This window comes from Ctenopharyngodon idella, chromosome 7 (genome assembly GCF_019924925.1).
Source record: "Ctenopharyngodon idella isolate HZGC_01 chromosome 7, HZGC01, whole genome shotgun sequence".
NCBI lineage: Eukaryota > Metazoa > Chordata > Actinopteri > Cypriniformes > Xenocyprididae > Ctenopharyngodon > Ctenopharyngodon idella.
The window spans coordinates 39,926,847-39,939,865 of NC_067226.1; the positions used below are offsets into that span (position 1 = coordinate 39,926,847).

General features: G+C 40.1%; 1 protein-coding gene across 1 annotated transcript in view; it reads right to left on the minus strand.

Annotated features, from left to right (window-relative positions):
* Positions 1–9,590, minus strand: part of LOC127515852 (probable E3 ubiquitin-protein ligase HECTD4) — an 84,429-nt gene extending 74,839 nt beyond the window's left edge. Inside the window, 5 exon segments of the mRNA XM_051899952.1 lie at positions 1,326–1,434; positions 3,292–3,419; positions 3,589–3,678; positions 4,631–5,229; positions 9,142–9,590. Coding sequence (XP_051755912.1) covers positions 1,326–1,434; positions 3,292–3,419; positions 3,589–3,678; positions 4,631–5,229; positions 9,142–9,288 — 1,073 coding nt within the window. The 5' untranslated portion in view covers positions 9,289–9,590.
* Between the last annotated feature and the right edge of the window lie 3,429 nt (positions 9,591–13,019).

The following is a 13,019-nucleotide window of genomic DNA, read 5'->3' on the forward strand; positions in this document are numbered from 1 at the left end:
GCAACCTTTGGGTTACCAGTCGGACTCACTAACCATTAGGCTACGACTGCCTAATGGTTAGTGAGTTATAAATGTTATAAATGGTTTATATATATGTAACGGCATTCTCGAAAGGGCTTTTGTACTGTGATTTTTACCGTTGGATTTCAAAAAGTTTTGAAGTTAGGACACCAGTGGGGTTGTCCTAAAGTTAAGACAGCTTTTAGGATTAGGTCGAGTTAGGATGCTTCTGTAATACCCGTTTCCTATACATAGTTAAGATAAGATTATGCACTTAAGAAATGTCATTCTGTAATAGCGTTTGTCCTTAACGAGGTCCTAACTGAAATAGCCATGGTTACCAAACAGATAAGATAGGATTCTAAAGTTAAGATCTTTCTGTAATACGCCAGGTGTGCATCTTGAAACAAAACAATGGCATTGACATATTTTAAGATATGTCAGTGCAAGTTGATTTCAGTTAAAACAGCTCAAAGCATTTTAGTCTAGGACTAGCTTAAGCCGTGTCTGTGAAACTGCGGGATTATTTTTTTAAAGTCTAATAAATGTTGAAATTGATAGCTTTCAGTTATACTGTAATGCTGAATGTGTATAATTAATGTTTTAAAAAAAAATCTATTTCATAGAGACATCGGTACCAGTATTAGTATCAGTGATACTGGCCTTCATTCATAAAAAGATGCCATTAAACACATATTTAAAATATACTGTCTTTAAGTTGTTTCTACATTAATTTGGAGAGTAACTGAAATTATTACAATATAAAAATATTAAAAACAATGTTTTTAATCGTGATTAATCGTGATAAAAAAAAAAAAACATTTTTCTGTAATCGATTGACAGCACTAACACATATATCTGTACACAGAAACTAACAACTTCCACTGTGACTTCAGAAGGATGGGGTTCATGAAATTTGTGATTTCATCCCTGTAAATTGGTTAAACTGATGGTGTTACAACTAACGCCCCTTTACAAACATCCCCGGTCTCCCCTATAATGTTGAAAATATCCATTATGCAAAATATGATTTCTTATTTTTTTTTACTTTTTGGTTGAAATGTGTCCAAGATGTTTCTTTATGAGATTGAGGAAGTGCAAGAAGTTGACATTTAAGAGAGGAATGAAACAAAGTTCATTGACGCAGCAAAATTTCACTGGGCTCAAACATCTAACAAATATAGTTGCTCACAGAGCAGAAATGAGAAAGACAGCAGGACAAAGCAAAAGCTGTAGAAAGAGCACAATAGTAGCCTGGAGGTTACTGGTACAAACAGAAAAGCAGGGTAGGAGGTTAAATGGTAGTTATGTAGTTTTAGAGTTACCTCAGCGTCCCATGCTGCCCTGAGCCCAGCTTGCTTAATCCCTTCCCAAAAGAGTTTGTTGTGTAGAGATAGAAACCATCTGTAGCCAGGCTGCGTCCCAGGTCTGTGTCTGAGAGAAAAAGATGTTTTAGGGCCTTATGAAATAAGTTTTCTTTTTTTCATAAATTCAATTTTATTGTTTTCTAAAATTCTGCGTTTTCTTTTTTAAATATTTCCGGATTCCATTTTAATGGTTTGATCGAAAAAAAAGATGTCTAATCAGTTGAAACTTTACAATTTTATAATTTATTAAACTTTAACAAAACAAAAATAACTTTATTCAACAATTTTTCCTCTTCCCTGTCAGGCTTCTACGCAGTTGACATGGTGAACGCAGTGCAGCGCTTCCGTGTTTACGTCTGAACGCCGGCTAAGTATTGGCCGATGCTGTTCACGTGGGCACCACGACGCATGTGTGTGATGCTGACGCAGGAGCCGGCCAATACTGAGCTGGCATTTGGACGTAGAACACGGAAGCACTGCACTGCATCAACTGAACCACTGTTGAACCACTGTAGTCACTATTAACTATTTTAACAATGTTTTTACTACTTCTCTGGACCTTGAAAGTGGTAATTTCGTTGCTTTCTATGGGACCTCTCAGATTTCATCAAAAATATCTTAATTTGTGTTCTGAAGATGAACGAAGGTCTTGCGGATTTGGAACGACGTGAGCGTGAGTAATTAATGAGAGAAATATCATTTTTGGGTGAACTAACCCTTTAATGTCTACATTAATAATATAATAGAATTTGATATGAATATCTCACATTTCTGTCACAATCTCATGGTTTGTTAGTGTTACTACAGTAAATCATGGTAAATGTTGGCAACTTGTAGATTGAAAGCCTTCTTGAGAATGTCAGCGCTGTTTCATCTGGCTTTAAACTAGTTAAAAATCACGAGGAATTCGATTTGTAGTTTGTATGAGAGAACTCTGCACCGAACTCGAACGATTTTCACTAGATCTCACAGTGCTGTATAGTGGTCGTGTGATTGAGATGGTAAAATAGTAAAAATGTAGTAAAAGTATTTGAAAGGATTCGAAAGGATTCCACATGTAATACTTATTTCGATTGCAAAGATGTCAGCCAATCATAGCAGTGGGCGTTTACACTGAAGTCTCACAACAGACACACCCCTTCAAACAGAGTGTTCAAATCGGAGGGCTAAAATTAGGGTAGAAAACAGCCATTTATTTCTAAATTATGACAATTATTTGATGTAAAAATCATATTAACGTTATAAGTGCACCTCAGGAAACATTACAAAATAATTTTAAAAGTCCCTTTCATGACCCCTTTAATATTCACAGACACTAATGTCACTATTTGATTAAGTGTACAGCCCTACTTTTGATTTATTCATCAAAAATTTTGCCAAATTCCAAGACTTTCCATGTTATACAGTAAATTTCATTTTTATCTGTTCCGTCTGCATTTTTTCATGTCACAGAAATCATAGGGCACTAGTGTTTGAAGAGGCAAATGACAGCAACAGCTGAGAGTTGCAAAAGAGCAGTTATCAGCGGGTTGTACTCGGATACTGTATGTTGTAGGACAGGGGTGTCCAATCCTGTTCTTGGAGGGCCACTGTCCTGCAGAGTTAAGCTACAACCACAATTAAACACACCTGCATCAAATAATCAAGGTCTTTTTAGCCATACTAGAAACTTGCAGGCAGGTGTGTTGAGGCAAGTTGGAGCTAAACTCTGCAGGACAGTGGCCCTCCAGGACCGAGTTTGGACACCCATTTTTTAGGATTTTGAAACTTGAGAGAAGAGAGAAAAAAAAAAAAAAAAAAAAAAATCTCATAAATGCTGTTTTTGTGTCTTTTTATTAACTCCCAAGCAGAATTGTGTGCTTTCAATTTTGTTACAATCTTTTGTCACGCATGTAGAAACATTTGTCAGCCATCATAGACTCACCTTTACTCTCTGGTCCAGTGGCACTGCTCTCTGGAGTGGGCAACATGTCCTCGAAGCCCCATGACACACTGTGTTTCCCCCCTAACAAACAGGAGGGTGAGCCTGGACCTCCCTCAAGAAGCAGCAGTCTGCAATAGAGTGAATTAAATTAAACTACTTAAAGTTTAAACCTCTTTTAATCCTATACAGGTTACATTTGTGAAGGGTCTAAAAAGAGTTGTTGATGTATTTTACACAGTTAACAGAAGTAGTTTAATACTGTATGTCTTCAAATAGTAATTGTATGACACATCTCACCTATAGAGAACATCAGCCACTGGAAGTTGACCCAAGTCTGTCTGTTTCTGCAGCAGGTGGACAGTATGAATGAACGTTTTGAGAGAGCCCCTGCAAGCAGATACAACAGAAATTGTTTTAAGTTTTCTTTCTGTCTTTATTTTGACTGACATAGAGATGTATGTAGTGAGGAAATCAAGAGAGACTCTCCCCTAGGCATATCAGATGGAAAGTGTCTGAAGGAGATGCATTGAGACACTTTTGTACAAATTGTAAAGAGCAATGCGTCTCAGCTTACGACTTGTGATTGATTCAGAAATCGAGCCAAAAATACATTGAGAGTACCACACTTAACAATTTAACTAACACAAATCACCATAATGTGTCCAGTTGATTAAGCACAGTACATAAAAGACAATTGTTTTCAGAAATGCTATGTTTAAATATGCAAATGACTCATTTGCATACATTTCCAGAACAGAAATCTGAACATTAGATGAAGCCAGGTAAAAAAAAATCCTTATAAATATTTAAATAAACATTTAAATGTGCATTTCGGATGCTTTCTTTCCACTAGTCTATAATAAGAATGGAAGCAAAATAAACTAAAAACTCAAAACTGACAAGTGCATGAAAAAAACATTGGTTTTGCCTCTAGTGTTTTGTCTTGGCTTTAATCCACTCCAGCTTTTGACCTGATTTGCAGCAAAGACTCTTACACCGTGTCTACACCAGACGCGAGCAGCGCGATGCGACTTGACGTGTCAAAAGACAATAGAACCCATTATAATCAGTGATATTGTCTACACTAGATGCGGCGCGATGCAACACAACAAATTCCCAACAGTAAACAGATTCCCTGTTCTATTTCTGATGTAGTCCAAGTGCTTTGCAACGGTTTGTCGCGTTCAGTGTAGACAACTTTTAGTGGTTGTGGCGCGATGTGATGCAATAAAAGTCACGTCTGATGTAGACATGGTGTTAGTCAATTACATTTACCTAAATAATAAAAAAATAATAAAGGCTGAAAGCCGAAAAGGAATAGCCATTGTGCTGCGCTCACCTTGCACACGATAGAGCCACGAGTGCAGCAGCTGCATTTTGTCTCTGTTGTTGGGTAAGTAGTGGCCTTGCCTGTGCCGTAACCTCTGGCTCACTCCTCTCCTCCAGCCAGGAGCAAAGCAACCTCTCCAGGCCATTTAGGCAGTCGGCAGGCTCCTTGCCTAGGCTCAGAGGCTGGCAGTCACGCAAACACGTGAGCAAGACCTCGGCAGTGACGCCACAGAGTGCAGGGTCGTGCCGTGTTTGTGACTGCAGTAGCGGAAAGACCAACAGGAGGCCGACCCGTGAGGTAAACGGTGCCTGATCAGTGCCGGTGGGCATCTGAGAGTGGTGAGGATGGTGGTGATGTTGAGGTTGCAGGAAGCCCTGTCGCTTAAGCAGGGCCAGCGCCTCCTCGTCAGCCCCTCCACCGCTCCCTGGGATGACTCCTTCATGCTCCTGCTGCTCCTCCAGGGCCAGCTGTCGCTGTGCCCCCCACAGACCGCGCAGTGCATTGAGACGGTACTCCAAAAGTCTTGCGTAAGCGTTGCTCTGGTTTCCACAGACTGCTCGCAAACGCTCGGCCAACTCCACTGGGTTCTTGGTTTCAAATGTCAAGATCTGCAAGAACAAAGAATTTCATACTAGTTGTTGAAGCTTATTTTGGCCCATGATTCTAAAATTAGTTACTTGCTACTCTGCTGTCTAATTGGACCCCAGGTATACTATGGACCAAAACTACTGTATCTAACATTTGGTGAATTTTTAGGAAAAACTTAGGGAAAAGGGACAGTTCACCCAAAAATGAAAATGAAAATCACTTACTCACCCTCATATAGAAGCTTGTTTCCACCACTAAATCTATTTAAATCTATCAACTATCTTACAATTTTGACTTTTTTTTTCTCAGAATTGCGGGATTTAAATAAAGTCAGAATTGCGAGAAGTTACAATTTTGACATTTTTTATCGCAATTGTGAGTTTTTAATCATGCAATTCTGACTTTATATCTTACAATTCTGACTTTTTTTCTTTCCTCAGAATTGCAAGATATAAACTTCTCTAAAATGTCAGTCTTTTTTCCCCCTCACAATTGGACATTATAACATGCGATTGCGAGTTTATATCTCACAATACTGACTTTATAACTCGCAATTCTGACTTTATATCATGCAATTCTGACTTTATAACTAGCAATTGTGAGAAAAAAAGTCAGAATTGTGAGATAAAAAGGTCGCAATTACCTTTTTTATTTTTTTTATTTCATGGCGGAAACAAGCTTCCATACCCTCAAGTTGTTCCAAACCTGTATGAATTTCTTTCTTCTGCTGAACACAAAAGAAGATATTTTGAAGAATATGGGCCAAACAGTTGATGGGCCCCACTGACTTCCATAGTATGGAAAAAATATACTATGGAAGTCAATGGGGCCCATTACCTGTTTGGTTATCAACATTCTTTAAAATATCTTCTTTTGTGTTCAGCAGATGAAAGAAATTTATACAGGTTTGGAACAACTTGAGGGTGAGTAAATGATTTTTGGGTGAACTATCCCTTTAAGCCCATTTAAAATCTATATATATTCTGAAGCTTCCCCATTAGCCCAAGTTTAGGTTGTGGATAGCTTTCCATGGCATACTGAAAATCTTTTTGGCAACTATATATAATTATTCAATGTACATGCATAATTAATCCAGATATTACACTATAATTCCTCAAGTAGTTTGCTCAGTGTGTTTTACAGGTATATGTAGGAAAACGTAATGCTTAGTGGTACTACCATTTAGTAAAGACACTGGCTTAAGTTTCAAGAACCTTTAGTAAACAAAACTTTCTTCATTTCAAGATGAACATCACTGAAAGTAATGAGTCAGTTGTTTATGCTGTTACTGAATAAACATCTGACTCATTACTTTCAGTAATGTGCACCACAAAACTGGGCTGCATAATTAATAGTGATCACGATTTCTGCTTCTCCCAATTTATTAAAAATAATCAATACATTGTGCAGACATTTTTCAGTAACGCTGTTTGTGAGTGTGTGTGTGTGTGTGTGTTCTGAAATCTTGAAAAAGTCTATGTTGCATATAGGAAAATTGCACAATATATTGCCCTTTCTAATCTTGTAGTTTGCATTGTTTACATACATCAAAACTTGAAAATCATCAATGCCACTGAAGTGAACTTTTGGCCGTATGGCGATTAGATTCACTGTTGCTACCCGTGTGTTATCCTACCTGTAGAAATTCACTTGTAGAGTCAACAGACAGACATTTTGAAAACGTTTGAAATTGGCATTCAGCAAGCTGGATGTGATCAAAATAGAGGCATACAACAGACTGGGAGTTCATAGTGGCAATTGTATGGCAAACACTGAAACAGCAAGATGGTAACAAACAGGAGGCAAAACAACCAGATGGATCTAAAGGAATAGCAGGGGTTGATGTTTCTCAGATGGGCACGGCCTGTATTGGAGTGCTTTGTAGTCTTGCTACAGTATTCTATTCAGTGCCACAAAAAGCAAACAAACACACACACAAAAAAAAAAACTAACCTGAATAAAAAAGCAGGAAAATCCCTTCTAAATTACAATTACTGATACATCAGTTGCCGAGTTGTGATGGTGGAAGGGCATTTTTGACACATTGCAGAAACACTGATCTATATAACATCATAATATATCATCTATAATTAGTAAGCAAAAAGCAAGTCTGTAGCGAAGAGTATTTATCACCCAACTTTCACAGTTTGCTTCACATTGTGACACCATGGATAAATAAGTTTATAAAATGAATATTTTTCATTATTTTAAATTTAGATCTTGGGTTTATTGTTTTATATTATGTCATTAGAAGCACAACAATTAAATGATGCTGTCTGTTACATATGGACTACTGAACAGCAATCTAAAGTGCAAAGTTTAACTTCTTTTAACTTGAGTGCCGTGTTTTTAGGACATTGTCATTCACAAGATAAAAAATGCAATCACAATGGTCAAACACATCAGACAAATGCGTGTTTACATAGAAAACCATTGGAAAAGTATGCAGTGGAATGGAAGTCATTAAAAATCAGAATAAAACAACAATGTCAATTTCTGTAACTTTGTTATAATAATTTGATTTATATTTGATTCATTTGATCTATTTTCATATTAAAATTTGATCTTTGAAGAGTTTAGAGAAAAACAGTGTAAAATGTATAAATAAATAAGAATAATAAAATAACAATAAATTAAATTTGATTAAAACAAGAGTTAATAAATGAGTAAATAAATGAATAATTAATACAGTACAGTACTATAATGATAATGGAAAAACATAATAATGTAACTTTCCAAATAATATTTTAGACATATTTACAATATACATTTTTAAGTATAAATTGGGTCTTTTTCCAATAACCTGTATAGCTGCTTTTTAAATTATTATTATGGGGTCCCACACATGAGGATGATCATATTTAGAGGTCTGTGGCATCTAAAAGATTTAAAACCCATGTGGTACAGTGCATAGTGTAAGTGCATAGTGTACAGTGCGCCATTTGGGACACAACTAGTGACTCAAATTACAATTATACCTTCTCCAATATATGATATACTAAATATGATACAGAAGCCGAGGTTTCCTTCCTTTGCCCACACAAATCCACCATAAATAGTAAACCATCCTGGTGTCCTTCGTTACAACATATTATCTGGGACACACTAATTCTAATCTCGGATACTACTTAGGGTGGATAGTATGCGAATTTGAAACAACGCCCTTTAGCCGTGACTATACGGATATAATCGCAATTTAACACGGCTATTGTTTTATTACTTAAATAAATTACTTATTGATGAAATGACATTGGGCAGGACAACCTTCGTGTTACTATAACAGTGAGCAACGTTACATGTTAGTGAAAAACCCATATCGTAGCCCGAAATGTTACATTATAGGCCTAACTATAGGTTGTATTTAACAAGTATTTTGACGTCCTGCGTTAGAATTGTAACATGAATCCTACGGACAGGTCAATAGCTGCCTGCCACACGACAGTGAGAGATTCAACTCCTCCTACTAGCCTGTCGAAGCTATGCTAACGCGTCAAACATAAGAGACAAGTAGGAACTGTGTACTTACCTGTCATAATATACGACACAGAAATGTGCAATAACAGCCTCAAGGCAGGGTTGATAAGCTTCGTTAACATCAACGTAAATCGACTGGCCGCTAACATCTATATTTAGCAATAATATCTGATACTTCTCACATAGCAGGCTTGATAACAGACCGCGCATGTTTACACGAACTAACATCAATAGAATGACACGATAAATGATTTAACACTTGTTAAAACAATTACGTGCTTCATTTGCTTGAAGAAATAGAACAACAACATATTATTATTAGCACGCTGCTATCTGACAAGCCTGTTTTGGACGAACATTACCCAGCCGAGTTAGTTAACTTTAATGTTAAGCTAATCAAGTTCACGTCTAACAATATAGAGGTTCCTTTGAACGAAACAAATATAATAAATGCACACCTCCTGCTCGGATTCTCCTTGTTCAGACACTCCGATTTCACTGGGCAGTTCTGCCAGGTCCGTGACCCGAATTAGTCCATCGTGAAGGAAAATAGTCTCTTCCTTCACTGACAGCCACTGGGAAGAATCCACAGCACCTGATCCCATCTCTTTCTCCTCCGAGGAAAAATGCAAAGTGGTCAAACATCAAATTCAACGTACGACGGGATCAGATTCAGCTTGAGCCGGCGACAGATATCCTGCATCATCATTGAGCGCGCGATCACGGTACGACGCCCATGCGAGGCCTCGCTTGAACGCTGCAGATCGATTCGCCAGCCCAATAGGCTCCAGTCCACTGTTATCGGAAAGGTGGGCGTGACACAGGCACAAATTTTGCTGTTTCCTAACTTGATACAATTGCGCAGTTCCTGAATTGATATTCGCGTATAACTAATTCGAGACTGAGCGCTGACTGCAACGGAATTAACGGCGCTTCAGTCGCTTAAACCTTTTCAGCTGTCAGTCAGACACCATACTAAACCAGTTCAGTTTGAGTAGCCTATAAGATAAACATTGGATTTCCTGAGGTGCCTTCAATTATTTAAAATTGATTACAAATATTTTTAAAATACAGATACAATCCAAGGCTGGATCTAAATGTTGTAGCTATCTGGATGTTTGGATAGGTGCTCCCCTCTCTATGAAAACAAAATTTACAATTCTCTTTTTTTATTGAATATTGCAATATTTATTATAAATGATTTATCCGTGCATATCATTATTTTTATACAATTATTTTTTTGCATACAGTGCGCATAAAGCCCTTATAGGCTCTACGTCGATTTTTACGTAGGCTACGCTATGGCATGTGTACAGTGCTGCTTCGAATTTTACACTCACTAGTTAGTTCATACAGTTAGCATAAAGCCCGATGTACACTTAGGTATTTATGCTTACACAGAGTATACGTAAAGTGATCGAAGCACAAAGTATATACTTTCTATTTTTACGTGTACAAAAGAGTATACGTACAGTACATGTGATGCCTAGAGTATACACTATTGGATTTTATGTGTACACTAGGATTTTGCATACAGTGTGCGTGAGTCCCAAAGTATACTTCGGTTTACACATATACAAGGGTATGCATACATGTAAAAAGCCCAGTGTATACTAGTTTTTACGCATATTCCAGGTTAAGTGTACAATGCACATACAGTGCACGTGAAGCTCAAAGTATACTTTGCTTTTTACGAGTACAGTAGGGTGTACATACAGTGCATGTGAAGCCCAAAGTATACTTTCGGTTTTAATGTGTACGCCAGAGTACGCGTACAATGCGCATACAGTGCGCGTGAAGATCAGAGTATACTTCGGTTTTTGTGTGTACGGTAGGGTATGTGTTTAGTGCACAAGATGCAAATTTCATCATCAGCACGGTACACATGCACACAGCCCGATTTTTCGAACTGCACAGTGGTCAGTCCAAAAGGCTTGGCTTGGGCCAGAGTTTCAGTCTAAAAAGAAATGATAGAGACAGACCAACAACAAACTACTGGACAGAGCAAAAACAATAGACACCCACATTGGCAAGCACCTGTGTGATGGGATTCAGAGATATCCACAACTAATTTAAATGAGTACAAAGACATTTTTAGTGCTCATAACTTTTGGAGAGAAATAACTCAGACACTGGACAATGACAAAACTTCTAGCACACTTGTGTTGACTGCCTGTGTTTAAGCATGCTATATTTTGAAAGGCTATATATTCGACTGTGCACGTATACTAAACAAAAACGAAGTATACTTTGGGCTTTAATATAAGGCCATGTCATCACCTAGTGCAGGTGTCAGGAACCTTTTTTGACCAAAGAGCTATTTAAAAAAAAAAAAAAAATGTCATAAAACAGTGCATAAGTACATTGGGACGCACCTTATGACACTCAAAACTGTCCTGTTACTATAATTAACATTACAACAACAACATATCTTGGTTCTTTCAAACATAGCAAAACATCTCGGTTACATAGGTAACCCTCGTTCCCTGAAGGAGGGAACGGAGATGTACGTCGGACAGACCAACGAATAGAAATCTCGCTAGAGAGGCCAATCTGCTTTGAGTGTAACTAAAACGAGCCAATGCACATTGGCATGCAATCATATGCAGCAGCTGCTCGCCTTGCAGCGCGGGTATTTAATGAGCAGCAGGTGCGTTGCATCTTCAGGTTTTCACTGAGGAGCCGAACAGGTTAGGTGGAGACCGGAGACCGGCTTGACACGAAAGCTATAGAATCTAGCGAACGTGTTAGGTGTCACCCAGCCCGGGGCTCTACAAATGTCTGTTAGCGAGGCGCCATGAGCCAGCGCCCAGGAGGATGCAGCACTTCTTGTAGAGTGAGCATGCAACCTGAGCGGGCAGGGCACGCCTTGTGCTTGGTAAGCCAAGGTGATGCCGTCCACTATCCAGTGGGCCATCCTCTGCTTGGAGACAGCCTTTCCCTTCTGCTGGCCTCCGTAACAGACAAAGAGCTGGTCCTGAGGTCCTGAGGCTTTGAGTTCTGTCTATGTACAGTCACAAAGCGCAAACTGGACAGAGCAAAGCCAGGGCTGGGTCTGCCTCCTCCGGGGGCAGCGCTTGCAGGCTCACTTACCTGGTCCCTGAAGGGAGTGGTAGTAATCTTGGGCACATAGCCAGGCCGGGGTCTCAGTACCACGTGGCCGTCGCCCGCCCGAACTCTAGGCACGATTTGTTGACCGAAAATGCCTGCAGGTCCCCTACCCTCTTGATGGAGGCCAATGCAACCAGCAGCAAAGTCTTCATAGACAGAATATTTAAGTCTGCTGACCGCAATGGCTCAAAGGGAGCGTTCTGGAGTGCTCGAAGCACCAGAACAAGGTCCCAAGAGGGTATAAAGGGGGGTTGAGGAGGATTCAATCGTCTCACCCCTCTAAGGAACCTGACGACCAGGTCGTGCTTACCAACAGACTTGCCATCCATGTGATCGTGGTATGCAGAAATTGCGGCAGCATGAACTTTGAGGGTGGAGGGAGACAGCCTATGCTCCAACCCTTGCTGCAAGAAGGAAAGTACGACTCTGATCGAATATCTCCGGGGGTCTTCTCAGTGTGAAGAACACCACTCGACAAACAGGTTCCACTTCAAGGCGTAAGCAGGTCTCGTAGACGGTGCACGTGCCGAAGTGATGGTGTTAAGTACCTCGGGGGGCTGGACCACGTGGGGGTGGAGTCGCCACTCTCCCGGCAGCGCAGCTCGTGAGAGCTCATCGGCCACACGGTTGAGCACACCAGGGACATGAATGGCGCGAAGCGACCTCATATGCTTCTGACTCCAAAGGCGGAGATGGCAGGCAAGTTGCGACATGCGATGGGAGTGTAGACCACCCTGATGGTTGATGTATGCAACGGTCGCAGTGTTGTCCGTACGGACCAGCACATGCTTGCCCTGTAAGGGCCCTTTCAGGCGGCTCAGGGCAAGATGTACTGCTAGCAACTCGAGGCAGTTGACGTGCCAATGCAGTTGGGGGCCCGTCCATACCCCTGATACTGCATGCCCGTTGTACGTGGCACCCCAGCCTGTGGCATAGGCATCTGTGAACACCACAGCATGCCGGGACACCTGCTCTAGGGGCACTATAAGCCAGTCGTCGAGATGCAAACACCCTGTTCTCTCATGGGAACAAGGGCTCCCTCCACGACGCGGGGAGACAGGGCCAGCCCGAAGGGTTAGACCTTGTAGTGATATGCTCGACCCTCGAACGCAAAACGCAGGAACGGCCTGTGTCGAGGGAGAATCGAGACACGAAAGTATGCATCCTTCAGGTCAATCGCTGTAAACCAATCTTGGGGACAGATGCTCTCGAAAATGTGTTTCTG